This window comes from Alternaria dauci, chromosome 2 (genome assembly GCF_042100115.1).
Source record: "Alternaria dauci strain A2016 chromosome 2, whole genome shotgun sequence".
NCBI classification, from domain to species: Eukaryota; Fungi; Ascomycota; class Dothideomycetes; order Pleosporales; family Pleosporaceae; genus Alternaria; species Alternaria dauci.
In genome coordinates this window covers 4502457-4520490 of record NC_091273.1, presented here as the reverse complement: position 1 = coordinate 4520490, position 18034 = coordinate 4502457, and the positions used below count along the sequence as shown (strand labels likewise).

Here is an 18034-nt window from a genome sequence, read left to right as displayed (position 1 = left end):
AGATCCAGCAATGCATTGTACCTGGCGGTTGGTAGGTTCGCATACGGGCGATCTACATGTCACGCTATGCGTGAGCTGCAGAGGGTGTGTGTTTAGAGCGTGCTTTTATCCCTCGGCTCAACTCTTGCGCTGAGTCGTAGTGATGACTCCGTGGTGAAGAATATGTATATAACAGGATGGCGTTCTTCCGGGTGAGTCGTTGTTGAGAAGCAGATCATCACATCACCATGAAGCTCACCACCTTCACCGTTGCCGCTGCGCTCGCTGCACCTCTCGTTCAAGCTGTCCCAACCGACCTTCGTCAGCTTGTTGACAGGCAAACAAGACCCAGGGAACTCAGTATGTCATTTCGTCAACCATGCTCTCGATGTTCATGCGCTGACCCCAGCAGTTCGACCAGAACTCTACCCAGTTCTGCAACGATACACCAGATATGCTGTAGCATCACTAGCGACCTTCGTGTACGGCTTTGGAACATGCAAAAGCCCACCCTTTGGATCAAAACTCGTTCGCACATTCACCAACATCCTATCCGACACCCAAGTCGCTGTATTCCAAGATGACGCCGCCAAAGAGTTCATCGTCTCCTTCCCTGGCTCAAGTTCCGTCCAAGATTTCGGAACAGACTTCAACTTCTTCTTCATGCCCTTCGACACTGCACCAGGCTGCAACGGCTGCCAAGTGCACGGCGGTGTTCTTAAGGGGTGGCGCTCCGTTCAACAAGACCTCACAAAGGCGCTTGCTGAGCTCCGTGCTGAGAAGCCAGCTTATTCCACCATCATTGTTGGACACAGCCTGGGAGGCGGACTCGCAAGTATCGCCTACACAGACCTCAAGTCCAATAATATACCCGTAAAAGCCGTATACACCATGGGCTCCCTCCGTGTCGGCAACCAACAATACGCTGATTTCACTGACAAGCTGTCTGGTGCGAGCGACTCTCAACTCGGCAGCCTCATCCGCATCACGCATGGCATTGATGGCGTACCCGGTCTCCCGCCGACCCCTCTGGGCTTCGTGCACACGCGCACCGAGATCTACGAGGTGGATACTAAGCCTATTGGCGGAACGCAGAGTGCCGCCACTACTTTCCGCTGTTACGGTCAAGAAGCTCCTGATTGCATCAAGAGTACCGCTTTTGGCTTCATCAACCAAGATCATCTTGTATACACTGAGATCAACATGACGGACAGTGCGCAGTGTAACAACTGATCCGGTGTTCGTCGTGGGACTTGGACAATGATCATCACGATGGTAGATGCTTATCATACACCCTTAATTCTGCTTCTTGTAAATAGAACTGCAACAAAATCAAAATTAGATCGTGTTCTGTTTTTCTTGCCTTGACAGATCAAAATCGCGCGATATCTTGCTTTTCTTGACATCGCGCTCCCCATCCGTACAACCGAGAGTGTCAATGCGTCATACGCGAAGCTTGTCTACAAAATCCCCCTGGTCCCTGATCCTGGACCGAATGATGATCGAGGGGTCCAGCGATTCCAAAATTGCTCGACCTTTGGCGTCCGACTGAAACGTTTTGCATGCTATGCTCAATGGAAAATCTGCTGACGAAATTCCGTACAACATGAAATTCGGGTGCAGCAAATATTCCATACTCTTGTAAATAGAGGTGCTGAGCTCGAGACACTCCTGTCGGGAAGCCTCTGCGCTGTATGCCGCGCCGTCATATATCGTATGCTTTGAATGTGGGAACCGATCCAACAAATCCTGTATCTCGTGAAGGCAGACAAGTTGGAAAGCCCAGAAGTATACAAAAGCGTTCGCGATACCGAGACTTGGGTACCATAGCGATTCAAAGGTACTGCCACAACCGTGTTCTACGTATCGAGAACAATAGAGTACCTCCGTAGTACTTGCCAAGAACGAGTCATGCCAGGCCTTGAGGCGCAATATACTCTCCAATAGCTCGGTGATGAGTTGATCAGCAGTCGCTGCCGCGCGATCGCAGGAACGGAATATAATAGCATCAATCTTTTCAAGAACACTGGGGATGTATGCCGCAGCACACAGTAAGCTCTGCAGTGGGGCAGGTTGATGGCATCGGAAGGGTAGCGTGAGCCATGATTCATTCGCGAAGAAAGTGGGCTTGCGAATTATAAAGGCCCTCAGTATCTAGTACGCAAAACGGTCAGACTGGGAAGCCTGTCAATATGGCTGTATACTCACCAAAAGTGGCCTGAACCCTACAAACACAATGTGCTCGATACCAGAGGCGAAAGACTCGGGCGACATGAGCTGGACCATACTTGTGACACCCTCAACATGTACTAGCCAGCTAGACTCCTGAGTTGGTGACAATACCTCAGTAAGCGCCAAGCACATGACCGCTGCCAGGAGTCTACTGTTACAAGTGTTTGCCGTGACCGCAAGACACTGCCCTAAAAGGCGAAGACTCTCGTCGTATTGTGTGACTATAGTATCCAGAAGGTTCTGGCGATTTCGATAAGCGGTGATGGATAGTGCCAAAGCGCTGACGGCTGAGTGTAAACACTGGGCGAAGGGTCCAGTCATATCGGCAGCCAGATCGGGTAAGGCCTTCGCCCAGGAGCCGCAGAACTGCGAGCACTGCTCGGTCGGATCAGCCGAGTTGAACTCCATCTCATGTAGAGGAATGAAGTTGCACAGAATCAACGCGACATTGTTCTGTATCGCAGCAAGACCTTGAGGGTGAGATTGATCTGAAGAAGGCAAAGCATTGGATGAATTAGAATCCGTCTGGGAAACCATAGGTAAATCCTTGTCTTGAACCGAATACGGTTTAGCAACAGAGGAATATTGCGCGAACGTAGAAACCGACTGTGCTGTCCGTGATGTAGATTTGAAACGCGTCGTTCTTGGCTCTAATGCCGGTTTGGTCACATTGAAGTGCACGAACAAGGCGTCTGGGTATCCTTCGCATGTCCGGTTACTGAAAATACATTGGGTACATGATGGGCGTTTTCCGTCGCACTGTTTTAGAGCCAGTAGAATTAGCTTATTCGCTCTGGAGACAGGGAGAAACATAAGCAGACCTGGAGTTTACGTTTGCGGCAAGTGTTACACAGATCCTTTTTTCTGACCTTCATGGCAGAGGTAGGCGCATATGAACGAATGAGTGACCGCGATGTACTGCCACAACAGGAAAGTGGGGTTGGGCACGGCCTTCTATTCCTGACGCGGGTATTAGGGTGAGGTACTGCTACACGAATTGGTTTACGAAGAGATTGGCTCAAAGAGTGTCGCTTGAATGTTGGGATGTAATGTAGTGAGCTTGGTGACGCAGCGCATTGCAGGAAGTAATACTGCCTCTTTGAGCCTAGCGCCGGCTGAGCCATACAGATGTGAGAGCCGTTCCGACGTTATACCGGATCACTGTTAGCGCCTGTAGCGATGGCGTCACTACACCCCCTTTGCCGAGTTCTGGTTCATGGACAGACTATGGCAGTCTACCAATTACAAGCCCAGCCCCGATGGACCGCGAAGCCAAGGCAATTGATAACACCATCGTTCCAGTTCGCGTCTCGCTTGCAGTCCATAATCATAAAATCGCCACAGATGAGTTGGCCAGGGTCACCATTGCCGTTGGTCTTCCACTTGCACTGGTCCTCTCTACCGTCCCGCTTCGAAACAAAGGTGAGCTCCATCTACCAATCGTCAACCACTCGTCAGCTTTGTGTATCTGGAAACCATTTCTGGTGTATATCGAAGGTATGTACTTACCGCGGGTGGATTTGGGGGATGATTGATGTCGTTACGTTTGAAAAGAAATTTCTCAGACATGGTGGCGAGATAGAATGGGCGGGGCTCGATCGGGCAAGGGTTTGCTTTCACATCGTATGGACCTACGTACAAGATCCAGTAGTAGCCCCTGACTGCTTGCCGCTCAATCATGATCTGGATAGAGTTGGTAAGTCCGTCAGCTTGCTGTGCATGGTTAGCAAGACTGAGTGCTTGGGCAAACACTGGAAACGCACAAGACCGCGTGCGGTGCGGTTATTCTGCAACTCTATACTCAAGCTCTGGATAGATGTTGCGAAACTTGAGCCAAGCAGCAGGACTACTGACACGCAGATGAGGAAAGCGAGTCGCGCGAGCATAGTGAGTAATTTCCAAATTTCCTCGTCGTTCAGGTGGTAGTGCAAGTCGGCGGTGGGGTAGAAGTAGGGAGAACAACTACTCTAAAGAGTCTTTATTGTTTGTGGCGCTAGGCGAAGCTGGCTTTTCCTTCCGGCGGTAAAGGATCGGAGCATACAGGACGTGCGTAGGGAAAAGCCAGGTCACGGACCTGTGCGTATTGATATGCATGAGGACGAGGGCGAGAGTGAGTGCAAGGCTTTCATTCATACTATCTAGAACAGTGTATTGTCCTCATGGCTATGAGAGCATCCGGATCCGCAGTCATATCCTGAAAAATGCTCTGTTTCCCATGACCGTCACACCGCGACCCAGCGCTCGTCTATGCTCAGAACTCACAAAACCAAGCGACAGCATAGCGTGGACGTGGGTTACCGCAAGAGACTTGCTGCCCGTACCGAAAGTCTTTCTTGCAGTCGATTATGTACTCGTTGCCGCAACGGAACTGGCCAGCGTCTGTGCCGGTAGCGTGGTAGACGCAGTTGTTACGGTTGCCGTACTTGATCTTGACGTCGAACTAGTAACAATTTAGCATATGCGGCGCATGTAGCGTGTGGTGGGCGTCAACTCACCTGCGGGACAAAAGGCGCATAGTTCTGAGGGTAGGGAGGCCGGTCCATGTCTGGCTTGTCGGTATGCCATCCGGGCTCGCCATGATAGACCTTCTCGAAGCGAGTATCTCCACAAGGGTTCACGGCAACGCCGCTAGGTCCTTGAAAGATATCCCAAACATAGTAGAAGGGTTTGACCTCCTCAACTTGGATCTGGAGCGAGTAGGGGTAGGGACCTTCGCCCCTCAGTATGACCTTGGTTACGGTCAGTGTATAGCTTCATCTCTATAGTAATGTAACATACGGGAGTGACGTCGCTGGCGCTCTCCTCAATGGGTGCGGCAAGAGCGAAGCCGAGGCAAGCGACAAGGCCCAAAAGCAAGGTGATCCAGGGAGCCATGATTCTCGAGTCTTTCGGCGGTTGGGTTGATGTAATATCAATGAGTATCGTGTGAGTATCGTGTGAGTAGATAGAGTGTGTCAGAATGGGGTGGGAGCTAGAAGACTTTTCGAGATTGTGGTGACGGGTGTGAGCAGGCAGTCGCGGAGGCCAAAAAAGCCTAGTATCAAGCAGAGCAAACAACAATCACTATGGTGAGAGCTTGTAATCTCATGACATTATCAGTGCGCAAGCCTGGTGAGATAAACCCCTCTATTTCACAGCCTGTGCCATCGCCACCGCCTCAGAAGCACGGGGTCTTACTGCCTAGAACTCGCAATAATACCCTCCATGAAATCGTTGCAGTTGATTGTGATCACACGTGATAGTAGCCTCATCATACCTAGGATCCTTTGCGCAGTCAATGATGTAGTGGTCTCCATATCGGAACTGCCCAGCATTGGTACCCGTGCCTATGTATTTGCAGTCATCGAAGTTGGAGTATTCGATTTCGACGTATACCTGCTCAAGAACTGAATTAGTATATGATGCGCAGCAAATCAGTTTCGGGTTCAAGCTCAATAGGTGGTCCACTCACCTTGCGATCGGGAAACGGTGGATGGTTGATGTCGTCGTCCTTGCCATTGAACATAGTACCATAGAAGACACGCTTGAATCCCTCAGGCATCTGGCCGTCATGGTCCTGACAGGGATCGACGGCGATGCCTTGAGGGCCCTGATAGATGAACCAGTGGTATTGGCGGACTGGAACAACGCTTAGTAGGATCTGGAGGGAGTATGGATATTGCAGTGCCTGATGAATTTGATTGTCAGTAAGAGTGATATAAAATCCCACAATCCGGGTGGTGTACTTGCATTTGCAGCATCGCGACTGACTATGGAGGTGCCGTTGCTGGCAAACATCTCGATAGGAACCGCGAAGACACAGCTCAGGCCAACGATTAGCCAAAGAAGGGAAGTCATCAACGGTGTCATGGTGGTCGGCATTGTGGGCAAGATAGGAGTGCGCTTTTGAGGTTGAGAAACAAATAGGACCTTAAGATGACAACTTGGCAGCAATGCAGTGACAGAAAGTCGGGGTGCTATGAAGTAGGAGCGTTGGTTGGTTGTGGGAAGTAGCGAGTAGGATTCATAAGTGAGGTCTGCACAGGGCAACAATGCTGTGATACAACACGTCACATATTCCTTTATCCCCTGGCCGTGCGTACAAAGTGATTCGTCGATATGAATAAGAGAGTTTGTGTGACCCATGCTCTTACTTGCAAACCCACTGCGAAGGCGTTTGACTCTTCACGCCAACCAACCACACCTCTCCCAAGACATTGTGCTTAGTACTCGCAAACAAACCCTCGATGATACTCCTCGCCTCCACCACAATGGAAGACAGAGTCATCGGAGACCTGGTACTGCGGGTCTTTGCGACAGTCCATGATCATGTACGAGCCACAGCGGAACTGACCGGCGTCGCGACCGGTAGATATATAATAACACTCCTTAGGCATGCCTCGGTATGGTATGTTGATATAGCCCTAACACAACGTCTTGAATTAGTGTGCAGCCAGTCACAAGTTGATGGCGTTGACGTACATGTGGTGGGAATGGAGGTTTGAGGATCGGATCGGGGCATCCGTAATAGTACGGTCCCATCTCGCCGACAATCTCGAAGCGCTCGTCATTGCAGGGTAATACTGCGATGCCGGACGGGCCTTGCCAGAAGATGTACCAGTATTGATTTCCGCGCTTGCGCATGAAGATTTGGATTGATTCGGGGTACTTGGGCTAGATGAAATCGACCAACAGTCAGCACATTATGTCTCCAGAGTTGATCGACGATTCTTACAGCGGTGTAACGAGGGCCTGCTATGAGAGTTCCCTCATAGCGCGATTCTTCCAATGCAGCGAAGCTCGAACCGAGCGAGCCCACGAGCAGGTAAAAGAGTAAAGCGGCACAGGACTTCATAATGGATAATCGGCGCTTGACTGATAAACTGGGCAATACTGATGGATGGAGGAAGGCTGATAAACAAAGAGAAGAAATCGGCAGTCAAGCTAAAATTTATCGATGAGAGCACGTACAGTAAAAGGTATAAGAGCCAAGGGCCATGAGCCCTGAGGTATGCACCTAGTCGGGAGGTAGGAGCGAAGATACGATGACTGGAAGGCGATGTCGCCCTCAGATGTTGACAAGAAAGAGAAAGTGGACATCATCGCACACATAGTATTAGATTATAATGACTGAACAAAGAGGTACTCTCTTTTGACAAGACGGACGAAATGGCATGCAACTCACTCGTTCATTCATAGAGGATCGTAAAGCATAACCTAATCAAAGCACACTGCGCCCAGCCCCCTCTCCTTCCCTGCCTCGATCACACCTTCTTTGATCCTCGTGAGGGCGGTTTCCCACTGCTCTTTCGGGAAGCTTCCCTTTTCTGCCTCGTCATTGATAACATAATCGATCCATTTCACCATACTGACGGCCTTGGCCATATTCTTCTCTTCTAGGACCACTTTGCCGAGATACTTGATGAGTGCAACAACGTCCTCATTATAAGGCCCTTCACTCATAAAAGCACCTATCCATTGTCTCATAGCTCCTCTCAAATCTGCCTGCACTGAGAGTTTCTGAGTGGTAAATGTCGGTTTCCCGGGACGAGGGACTTTGATCTTGGGTGCTTTTTTAGATACTTGTGGTGCGGGTGCAGGTTTGGCCTTTTTTGTTATGGCGAGGCGGAAGGCATTCATCTTTTCGGCTTTGTGCTGCGCAAGAACTTCTTTGCGGACGTCTTCGGGTAGCTCAGCGAGAAAGTTTGGATCAAGGTCATCTCCATCAGAGGGCTGGGTGATACCACATGTTTCGAAAGCATCGTCGCTTGGACCAGCGGAATTTTCCCTACTCACGCTCTCTCGTGCTGGGTTTTTAAGTGAGATGAAATTAGCTTGAGTGAGTGTCTTGCCAGTCAAACTAATGGACTTGACTTGTGCAGCGGCGGCGAGCATTGCGGATCTTGGCGGACGACCTCTACCACGTTTGACTGGTACAACAGGTTTCTTAGCTGGGATACCTATGATCCTATTCTTGCGTGGCGATTGGGGTAGTATTGTTTGGTCCACGCCCTTTGGACGGCGAGATGGAGAGAAGGGTGTATTGTTGGCATCATACTGTGCAAGTACTTCGGCACGAACTTCTGCTGGCAGAGCAGCGAGGATTTCGGGATCGAGTTGAGACAGGGTAGGAAGTGCTGTTGTGGCGAAAGGCATGGCTTTCGTAGGTGTGCTGGGATTACCTCTTTTTCTTGCATCCCGTGCGGGAGTGGGTGATGATTGGCGCGTTTGGCGGAGAAGTTTCGATCGTATGTCTTCTGGTAGTTCAGCAAGCACATCAGGATCAACTTGTGTAGGCATGATGAACTGTGTGCCGAGCACATTTAGTGGACGGCGAGAAGGTGTTGATGCGTTAAGTGTCGGAGCACCAAATGGAACATGGTCGCCTCCTGATGATATTTTTGGCTTTCGCGGGGTCTCTGGATCATCTTGAATGGGATCCTCTTCGACAGCTTTTCTGGTCAAATTTTCAGCAGGTTTGGGAGCTTGCGCGGTACGGGCTGGTCCACCATTGCCGACTTTGAACTGTAGTCTTCGCTGTGAACTTTCGAGACTGCCATCCGTAGCATTCTTCATAGGCTCAAGCTTCGTCATTTGCATACCGATACCTCGAAGCTCACCCGGGGTAAAGCCCAAGCCGCGCAGCATAGCTAATGCTTCTTTTGTGAGAACCTCTTTGGCATTAGTGGCGACACCGAGCAACACGCTTCTGTTATGCGTGTCGCACTTGCCGTGGCCTAGATGCTTAGGAGGGTCCAGAGGAGCATCTGGAGAGCGTCGCATAACCTTCATGGCGAACTGCTTGCCCTTTACTCTTTGACTCAGCAGTCGTCTCTGTAGCTCTCCGCATAAGCTTGCGATGAAATCATCAGCTTGTTGTTGATTCTCGAACCGAACGCCCCAGTTCACTTCAGCAGAGACAGATTTGCGGACATCTTGCTCACCCAGCTCTTGTCGGTCAATGCCTCTCGCGTACTCGTATAGCTTCTCTCCAGTCTTGGGTCCTAATATCTGAACAAGTCTTTCTTTAGTGAGCTCGCGAAGATCCTTGACGAGTTTGACTCCCTGGTCTTCAAGCTTGCCGCCAATGGACCAAGCAACGCCAGGAAGATCCTGTACCTGGAGCTGGCCCATGAAGTCTAAAACCTCTTCGGATTTGATCTGGTATTGCCCAGCGGGCTTCGCTTTGCGTAACGCTACCTTGGCGAGCAAGATGTTGCTGCCGATGCCGACCGAGACGTTACAACCAGTCCTTGATCTGACTTCATCCCGTAGATTCAATGCAATTTCCTCAGCTTTTGCTTGCTCGCGATCAGTGCTGCCTTCAGAGTGTTGCTTCCCATCGCTACCACCGGCAGCAATGCAAAGGTTCGAAACATCGATGAGCGCTTCATCGATGCTCACACTCTGCACCAATCCACCTGTAGCCAAGATAGCTTCGTAGAATGCACGACTAGTGGCTTCGTATGCAGGGAAGTCGTATGGCAGGATCTTGAGGTCTGGACAGAGCTCTTGAGCTCGCTTCATCCACATGCCATTCTTGATACCGTACGTACGCGCTGGGTAGTTGCAGCTTGCGATTTCGGACCCGCTACCTTGACCGTGTGCAACCACTGCCGGTTTGTCTTTGTATTCTGGGTGTTTCTTCAAGCTGACAGCGGCGAAAAAGCTGTCAAAGTCCACATATAGGATGTAGCGCCGGGCACCCGATGCGCGCTTCTGTTTGGCCTTCTGCGAAGAGGTCTTCTCACTTGCGATTGCCTGCAATTCCGCCTTCAGGTTGGCTTTCCAAGTGGATAGGTGATGCAGGCGTGATTCGCGGTAGTACTGCTCTAGGAAGTTGGGATCTACGACGGTAGATTTGCGCACCTTCGGGTCTCGTAGAAGTATGGCATTGTGCTCTTCTGCAGTCAGCTCCCGGGCCTTGGACTTGGCAGCGTCTCGTCCGCGCGACGTCCTTTTCGGTCCCTCTTCGCGGTAGGTCTCGTTCGGGGGGCTCGGGTCGGTATAGAGGCTGTCATGACCATCATCGGGAATCTCGTCTGCGTCGGCCGGGACCACCGCAGGGCTAGTCTTGGGTGGTGTGACGAGCTTCGCAGCCTTACTTGGTTTCGCAGCTATGCGTTGGTCGAGCACGTTGTCTGGCTGGTGAGAGGGTAGCAGATCTTCAATGTCATCTTCCGACGTGGGAAGTCGCTGCCTTTCATCCGGCGAGTACAAGCGTTTGGTGCCGGCCGGTGTTGGGGTACTGGAAGGGCCGGCCTGGTTACCCCTCAACTGGCTCGTGTACCAACTGGCGTCTGTCTGATCACGATAGCCCCTCGTCTTGACATTTGTCGTACTGGTCATTCCATCCTTACCGAGAGCCAGGACGTTCTGCTTCTCGCCTTCGTCTACCACTCGATATTCGCTCCATGGCAGCAACTTGCCCGCTTGTATGCTGTCGACGACCCACGCCGGCTTTACGATTCGGTATCGCCGGAACTCGACAACTTTCTTGGGCGTTAGACTGCTGGCGATGATGTGCGTCACCGTGGTCTTGCCGTCCAGGTATTGCATGAAGCCGCCGCCATGCTGGACTATGAGGGTATGCAGGTCGTTGAGCGACGGTTGGGTGTAGCCGTTGACATGTGCGACGACCCCTTTGAATATCTGGGGTTTGTCGCCGGCCTGGCTGCGTATATCGGCGTCGAGATTCTGCAGTTTGATCTTCTTCCGCCTGAAGTAGTCGGTAAAGCCGCCAAAGGCCGACCCCTTGTACTCTTCCCCATCCTCGCCGTCAAACGTGTGGCTGGCGATGCGCTTCCGGACCGACTCGGAATTTTTCTCCAGACGTGAGCCCATGGTGAGAGTCGTGTGGCGGGTCGAGAGCGTTCATCGGGGCCGGGGTCATGATGGAGCGTCGCGAGGGGATGTCGGCTGTGGCATGGCGATATTGGTGTTGGTGAGGAAAGGCGCGTGCCGTGGCGCGTTGGAGGACCGCGATAACGTCACGCTAGCAGCGCAAAGTGGAGCGTTCTGCCGGCGGTGAACACACGCTAAGAGAAAGCTGCAGGACTTGGCGAACTTTTTCTACCTCTCCAAGTCGCTGCTCTCGAGTTCTTCGCTTTTCACTACTATCCTGCTCTACCAGCTGACCTCGAGCTGTGCAATTACCTGAGCAAAGACACTCTCCAGACGACTTCCTCCTCTCCCAAAGACCATCAGCTTCTCCGGTTACGAACTTACGGCCGTGTTCAAGATGTCGTCCATTCCCGTAGGCGTCTACGGACGTCGCATTCCAGCTGGAGGCATTCCCATCCTGGCTGCGGTCGACCAGTCTGTCACTGTGAGTATTCTCGATGTCCCGAGTGGCTTGACTGCACATGCGAAAGTTTTGCGCCGGTTTTCTCAGCGAAAATTCTGTCGCATTCGCAAATAAAAAAAAATGCCGTTCTGACCATGACCAGTTCCGCATCACTATGGCCGCTATCGACCCGGATGCTGAGCCCCAAATCGACGATGAGCACAAGCACCCTCGTGCGACTCTGAAGCTCATCCGCGTGCCCACAGACTATGACAGCGAAGATGATGATGACGAGGACTACGAAGAGGGCGACATCGAGGCCATTGCCGCTCGTCTGCGCGCTGCTGGTGCGCTTCCTGAAGCCGATTCGGATCTGTCCGACTCCGACGACAGCGAGAACGAGAAGAACGGTGGGCCCAGCGACCCTGCCCGGTCAAAGAAGGCCAAGCAGGCAGCACTCACCAAGAAGCTGCAAGAAGAGCTCGAGGCCGACGAGATGGACATTGACGGCATGACTAACGGCAAGGGAAAGGCCAAGGGTAAGGCCAAGGTCACTGACGACGATTTGAGCGACGAGGACGACGAAGATGACGAGGATGACGATGACGAGCCTGAGGAGCTTGTTCTCTGCACTCTCGACCCTGAGAAGGTATGCTTGAGTATCATATTTTATGCAATCTTAACTAACACTTGCGCAGCACTACCAGCAACCTCTTGACATCACTGTCCGTCAAGGCGAAGAGGTCTACCTTGCGGTCAGTGGTACTCACGACGTTTACGTTACTGGTAACTATCTCGTCTTCCCCGAGGAAGATGAGGACGAGGATGACGAGGACGATGGCCTCGGCTACGATATGGGCTCCGACGAAGACGAGCTCGACGAGCTGGAGGAGTCTGAGGACGACGAGCTCGACGGCATGGAAGACCCCAGGATCACTGAGGTTGAGTCTGACGAGGAGGAAGCGCCCAAGCTCGTCGACGCCGGCAAGAAGAACAAGAAGCGGGCTGCCGAGGAAGATGCCACTCTTGATGACATGATCAGCAAGACGAATGGCGACGCCAAGCTCAGCAAGAAGGAAGCTAAGAAGCTGAAGAAGAACGACGGCCAGGCTGTTGCCAAGGCCGCAGAGCCCGAGAAGAAGGCTGAGAAGGTTGATACCCCCAGCAGCGACAAGAAGAAGGTCCAGTTCGCTAAGAACCTTGAGCAGGGCCCAACTGGCTCCCCCAAGGTCGATGCCAAGCCAGAGGCAAAGAAGGAGGCCGCCAAGGGACCTCGTAATGTCAGCGGTGTCATCGTTGACGACAAGAAGGAGGGTAAGGGCAAGGCCGCCAAGAAGGGTGACCGCGTCGAGATGCGCTACATTGGCAAGCTGAAGAACGGCAAGGTCTTCGATTGTGAGTTCCCTCCATGGATAGTATCTTGCCTCAAACTAACAGTCATATAGCCAACAAGAAGGGCAAGCCATTCTCTTTCAAGCTCGGTGTGGGTCAAGTCATCAAGGGCTGGGACGTCGGTGTCGCTGGCATGACTGCTGGCGGTGAGCGTCGTCTCACAATCCCTGCCGCGATGGCGTACGGCAAGAAGGGTGCTCCCCCGGACATCCCTCCCAACTCTGACTTGATCTTTGACATCAAGTGCATTTCCGTCGGTTAAATGCCGCTGTCAGTACTTGTCTGCGCGCAATAAGGGTCCACTCAGCCCCCACCAGGATCGGACTCCACTCCTGTGCAGGACTCCACTGGCCTGCGTGCGTTCGCGCCACTTCCCGTTTCCCTTTCCGTCTCTGTATCAACTGCAAAGCGCGTCGTCTGAGATATCCGACTTGCATAATCTGGGCTGTTTCTATAGATGAGTGCAAGGAGGAAGGATCTCTCAGTCCTCTTCGCCAATGTCTTTTCCTATAGCGGGTCATCTATAAATGATATAGCGAGGCGATGTTGCCAAAGAGCAAGATTTCGCTGAGGAAGCTACTTTGAAAAGTTCTACGGTGTTCCGGTTGACATCTCGAATATGTAGTAATACATGATCCCCAAGTAACATGTCTGGTGTCCGCTCAGGCTTCACATGACTCTAACTGAAGTGCATGTTCCGGCCATTAAGACCGGCTTTTGCATTTCCATGCCTTTCAAGACCGTCGCTATGACTTCACGCGCAGCCGAGGTTTCCGAAATTGCGAAGATTCTAGCGCTAGCGGCCCACCAGTCACATCGCCATCTGCGTGCACGAGCCTTAAAGACCCCACAACGCTTTAACCCAACTCCTCTTTCATCTTCGCCCAACTTCAACGTCAACCTGCACTCAAGCCCTCTGTTACACCAACGACAAATAACACCGCAATCACCTCAGCCAACAGCCTTGCTTACGCATCATCGTCCTTGGACCATTACCAAACATACACCGACTCCTAAATCAACCGTGGCAATACTGTAGCAATGGCGTCGAAACGAAGCAGTAGTAGTATGAGTAGTAATAGTAGCATTCATTCGTACTCGTCCGCGAGCAATGTCCGCGCTAGCTGCTACTCGGTGAACGCCGCTACCGCCAGCCTCCAGGGCTTTCATTACTCCACTACCCCGTCTTCCGGGGCTGGGTGGTGTTCCTGAGGTCAGCTCGGTATGTCCTCGCATATTCCTCAACCCATACCCTCCTCCTGTAGTGAAGACGGGCCATGTATCCTGTCAAATATACGGAGAACGGTACTGACTCTCGCAGGGAATACCATCACCCCCTTCAAGTCCCCCCCTCGCCGCCAAACACGCGTCCGCCACTCGAGGTGGAAAGGCGCGCAGAGGGGGGGCAGCATACACCATCACGGGAGAGTGTGAGAGACTCTTCTGCGAGACACTGCGATCTGTATTCCTGGGTGAGGGGAGCCAGCATCGCCAGAACTCGCTAGTGATGGGTATGCCATCTTATGACGCTACGACTGCAACAACCGCTATCACTAATGACTACGGCATCGATGCACGTCGCTACTCGGACTCTTCAACTGAATCGGATCTGCCTGAAATGGTGCGATTCGGGGAGGAGAAGGGTGCGATATCAGACTACATCGAAATGTGGGACTACGTTGGAGGGATTAGGTTCCGGGGTTTCGTTGCTGAAAAGGAGGACGAAAGGGCCATGTTCGTCTTCTTCGATGAATCCGTCATCAATGGAGACCTCAAGGCTGGGTGAGTTGTGGATATAAATTGCTTTTTCCCGATATCGCTGTACTAACACGTCATAGACTCATGGCCCTCCTCGAACTCTGCGAAGTCGATCACTTCTCCTGCAACCGTCTCGTTCTTTGCATCGACCGCCACGCCGATCAAGCCGCCCTCAACAACCTGACCAAGGATTTGGGCTGGATCGGGTTCGGTCTTACAACGCTCGATGAGTTCAGCCAGGGCGAGGAGTTGACAAGCAAGAAGTGGCTGTTCATGGACATGGAAATATAGATGTTGAGCGGATCGAGGCATGATTAGGGTTCTTGGTGTCTGTCGTTACAACACAGCATAAAGTCCGAGTTTCTCTTTTCTTGGGTAGTTGTGCATAGCGGATAGAGGCGTTCATCCTTATTTTGAAGTAGCACGGAAGGAGTCCGGTCGCTAATCTATTGTACGTAGTTTCCTAGTAGGGTGTTCTCCGCTTAACGGTCGATACATGAATCCAGTAAATGTGTTTTGATTACGTCTGCGTATGCTATGGGTCCCTGGTGAGAAGCCTGTGTCTGGTGTAGCTCGCAAGCAAAAGCAGACCAACGCGTCATTTGTTATGGATGCAACAATGGTCAAGACTGCGATACAGCGGGTGCCTTGCTTGTCTATTTACCATATCCATGGTCATACTGGTCCACCTCCGACGCGTAGCCAACTACATGATCGAACCCAAGTGCAATCTCAACTACCTGGGAATATCACTAATACCACCGCGCATAAAGTCCATATTTCTTTTGAGTGGTGCAACAGCTCCGGAGTTCTATCCGTCGATATTGGCCAAATCAGCCATCTCCGCATCAACGTCTGCCGTGCCCCCAAACTCATCCACTTCATCGACCTCCATGCGCTCAACTTCAGCTCTACCTTCTAGTGCGCGCATAGCCGGGTTGTCCGTGCCACTGATACCATGAGCCTCCTTCTTCCGCTGATGGGCTTCAAGATCCTCCAGCGACCACGACGAATGACCTTCTTGTTCCGCGCGGCTCCACGGCACACTCATAGCCTTCAAGAACGCCTTGGCTGCACCAACAGCTTGATCGATGGACAGCTTCGTGCTCTTGGCGTCGAGGCCTTGCTGGATCCACTTGGGGAGTTGGGTTTGTTTCTTGTTGAAGCGCTTGTCTGCCAACACCATGATTCCGTAGTCATCTTTACCGCGGATGACACGACCGAGACATTGGGCTGCGTGGCGCATGGCGTCGAAGGAGAGGAAGTCTGCTTCTCTGATGCGGTAGGTTTCTCGAAGGAATTCTAGGCGGGCTTTCAAGATCCTCGACTCGGTGTACTGGTAGGGTACGCCCATACACAACACAGCGCGGCCGTAGTGATGATCAAAATCGATTCCTTCACTTACTTTTCCTCGCGCGACACAGAATAGGACAGCACCGCGACCGTTGTTGCAAGCGGTGCGGAAGGTTTCTAGAGCGAGGGCGGTTTCTTGTGCATCGGGAGTTTCGACAAGAATGAGCTTGTACTTCCAGACTGTGTCTAGGATCTCCATGCCCTGCCATGCAGAGATGATGCTCTCCATGTAAAGATATGACGGGAAGAATACGACGACGCCATCTGGAGTCAGCTTGCAGAACTCGATGAGCAGGTTGCCAAAGTTTCGCTGAACCTGCAAGTCGTTGCGATGTTCGAACTGCGAGGTAACTTGGTTCTGGTCATTGCCTCGATCGACGATCATGGGCAAGAAAGACTTTCGTGTCAGCGTCATGGTGAAAGATTCTTGGACCACAGTGTTGAAGTTGAGCATGCGTGGGTACATGTCAAGAGGAGACAGGGTTCCAGAGGTGACGATGACGGAGTAGAAGCGTTCAAAGACGGGCTTGATGGCTATTGCGGCGTCCAGACAAGTGAGGTGCAGTACTGGGTTTGGGACGGTAGCTGTTGCTGATTCGAAAGGTTCCATGATCAAGAGGAATCCGGTCTCGTAGGTAGCTACTAGTGTAGCGAAGGTGGCGACTTCTTGGAGGGGTTGGTAGTCTTCAATGTTTGTGAGTTCCAGAGTTCGGACAAGTGACGTTAGACGCTCGGCGCAGAAACGGAGTGGTTTCCTTTCAATAAAAGTAAGGTCCTTCAGATGCTTCAGGAATTCCGGCGGCGTGTCTGCAACCACATTGAGAACCTTCATACGCGTCTTGAGGTACTCGATAAAGCGCTTGAGGAAGGCAACAAAGTGTTCAGCTCGCCGTATGTTACCGGGTACGGCCTCTGTAAGGAGATCGTCCGGTAATGCTGGGTTAGCCATAAAGGCGTCTTCGTTTCGTGCTTCGTCGGCGGCTCGGAGGCCCTCGACAAGTTTTGCATATTCGCTTTGCAACTTTGCTGCGTCACTGCTCTTCATGTCTGTGATTTTGCGATCGAGGTTGTTGACGCCCTTGGTAGCTTTCCGCAATACATCCTGAGTAAGGTCGATGCTCAGAGATTCGATGCATACGTTGTCGATGTTGTGAGCTTCGTCGAAGACGACGATGCAGTCTTTGGAAAGCTCTTTTGATACTCTATCAGCGATCTTTGGATCTAGTAGGTAATGATACGAGTAGATGATGACGTCGCAGTAAGGCATCATTCGCCGGGCTGTGAAGTAAGGACACTGCTTCTGCTGTTCACCATACTTCAGTATGCCATCGAAGGTCCATACACCTGGCGGTATGAGATTGTGGGGCTCTAGCAGATCCAGGTTCTCATGATACACACAGAGCTCGACGTCCTCGCCTCGCTCTTTCTTTTCCTTGACGAAGCCTGCTGTCAAGCTGCGGCATCTGGCGTCTACTACAGTTCCACTCTTCTCTCGCTTGACGGACGGATGTAGGCAAAGGTTTTTGCGACTGGTCAACCCAAGGCCTCGAAACTGTTCCTCGTAGCCCAGCTCAGAAGTACGGTATTTCATCAGCGCCTTCAACTCAGCCAAAGCCTTTTCGATCTCGGACATGGTACGCGAACAGTAAATCAGTTTCCGTTTTTCAGGGTAGTGCTGTTGGTAAGCGACGATGAGCGATAAGAGAGACACGGTTTTACCCGTGCCCGAAGGCATCTCGAGAACACAGTGGCCGCCCTGGTCCAGAGTGCGCTTGAGGTCGCACATGTAGGCATATTGCTCTGGATATACCCTCGGATACGGGAAAAGCACTGGGAGGGTATCGATGAAGAATTTCATGTTGATGATCCACCGCCCGTGCGGTTTAGTTGTGAGGGAGGGGAGGTGATGGAGGCAAAGTTCAGACGAGCTTGACAAATGCCTCCCAGACGACGTGCCAGGTTGACGCGACGCGCTACTACCAAATGACTCTAGCGTATTTGCATGGATGCCGGCACGCCCCACCATGTACCGCCTACCCACAACTGGTGCCGTCA

At 52.0% G+C, this 18034-nt stretch overlaps 8 protein-coding genes across 8 annotated transcripts; 3 read left to right on the top strand and 5 right to left on the bottom strand.

Annotated features, from left to right (window-relative positions):
* Nucleotides 1-177: 177 nt before the first annotated feature.
* On the top strand, nucleotides 178-1212 carry ACET3X_003530 (uncharacterized protein; the record flags this gene model as incomplete). Its single annotated transcript, XM_069448816.1, has 2 exons — nucleotides 178-339; nucleotides 392-1212. Exons 1-2 carry the CDS (start codon nucleotides 228-230, stop codon nucleotides 1210-1212), a joined length of 933 nt encoding a protein of 310 aa, XP_069310077.1. The 5' UTR covers nucleotides 178-227.
* Nucleotides 1213-3446: 2234 nt separating this feature from the next.
* On the bottom strand, nucleotides 3447-5085 carry ACET3X_003529 (uncharacterized protein; the record flags this gene model as incomplete). The annotated part of the gene is made up of 6 exons (XM_069448815.1): nucleotides 3447-3644; nucleotides 3721-3924; nucleotides 3975-4173; nucleotides 4533-4651; nucleotides 4707-4940; nucleotides 4990-5085. The coding sequence occupies 6 exons, from the start codon at nucleotides 5083-5085 to the stop codon at nucleotides 3447-3449; spliced, it is 1050 nt and encodes a 349-aa protein (XP_069310076.1).
* Nucleotides 5086-5602: 517 nt separating this feature from the next.
* ACET3X_003528 (uncharacterized protein) lies at nucleotides 5603-5951 on the bottom strand (the record flags this gene model as incomplete). Its single annotated transcript, XM_069448813.1, has 2 exons — nucleotides 5603-5878; nucleotides 5937-5951. The coding sequence occupies 2 exons, from the start codon at nucleotides 5949-5951 to the stop codon at nucleotides 5603-5605; spliced, it is 291 nt and encodes a 96-aa protein (XP_069310075.1).
* A 462-nt stretch (nucleotides 5952-6413) lies between these two features.
* ACET3X_003527 (uncharacterized protein) lies at nucleotides 6414-7045 on the bottom strand (the record flags this gene model as incomplete). Its single annotated transcript, XM_069448812.1, has 3 exons — nucleotides 6414-6614; nucleotides 6775-6864; nucleotides 6926-7045. 3 exons carry the CDS (start codon nucleotides 7043-7045, stop codon nucleotides 6414-6416), a joined length of 411 nt encoding a protein of 136 aa, XP_069310074.1.
* A 362-nt stretch (nucleotides 7046-7407) lies between these two features.
* On the bottom strand, nucleotides 7408-11034 carry ACET3X_003526 (uncharacterized protein; the record flags this gene model as incomplete). Its single annotated transcript, XM_069448811.1, has 1 exon — nucleotides 7408-11034. The coding sequence occupies one exon, from the start codon at nucleotides 11032-11034 to the stop codon at nucleotides 7408-7410; it is 3627 nt and encodes a 1208-aa protein (XP_069310073.1).
* Nucleotides 11035-11295: 261 nt separating this feature from the next.
* On the top strand, nucleotides 11296-13521 carry ACET3X_003525 (uncharacterized protein). The gene is made up of 4 exons (XM_069448810.1): nucleotides 11296-11518; nucleotides 11640-12125; nucleotides 12175-12871; nucleotides 12922-13521. The coding sequence occupies exons 1-4, from the start codon at nucleotides 11432-11434 to the stop codon at nucleotides 13128-13130; spliced, it is 1479 nt and encodes a 492-aa protein (XP_069310072.1). The 5' UTR covers nucleotides 11296-11431; the 3' UTR covers nucleotides 13131-13521.
* A 388-nt stretch (nucleotides 13522-13909) lies between these two features.
* Nucleotides 13910-14917, top strand: ACET3X_003524 (uncharacterized protein; the record flags this gene model as incomplete). The annotated part of the gene is made up of 4 exons (XM_069448809.1): nucleotides 13910-13934; nucleotides 14023-14090; nucleotides 14190-14650; nucleotides 14707-14917. 4 exons carry the CDS (start codon nucleotides 13910-13912, stop codon nucleotides 14915-14917), a joined length of 765 nt encoding a protein of 254 aa, XP_069310071.1.
* A 520-nt stretch (nucleotides 14918-15437) lies between these two features.
* On the bottom strand, nucleotides 15438-17837 carry ACET3X_003523 (uncharacterized protein; the record flags this gene model as incomplete). The annotated part of the gene is made up of 1 exon (XM_069448808.1): nucleotides 15438-17837. One exon carries the CDS (start codon nucleotides 17835-17837, stop codon nucleotides 15438-15440), a length of 2400 nt encoding a protein of 799 aa, XP_069310070.1.
* Between the last annotated feature and the right edge of the window lie 197 nt (nucleotides 17838-18034).

What these genes read in the sequence shown, in the direction of transcription:
- ACET3X_003525 (XM_069448810.1), top strand. Translation starts at nt 11,432, where the DNA reads ATGTCGTCCATTCCCGTAGGCGTCTACGGACGTCGCATTCCAGCTGGA. An exon ending in CGGTCGACCAGTCTGTCACT is followed by an intron (nt 11,519 to 11,639) that starts GTGAGTATTCTC and finishes GACCATGACCAG; the next exon opens with TTCCGCATCACTATGGCCGC. An exon ending in GCACTCTCGACCCTGAGAAG is followed by an intron (nt 12,126 to 12,174) that starts GTATGCTTGAGT and finishes ACACTTGCGCAG; the next exon opens with CACTACCAGCAACCTCTTGA.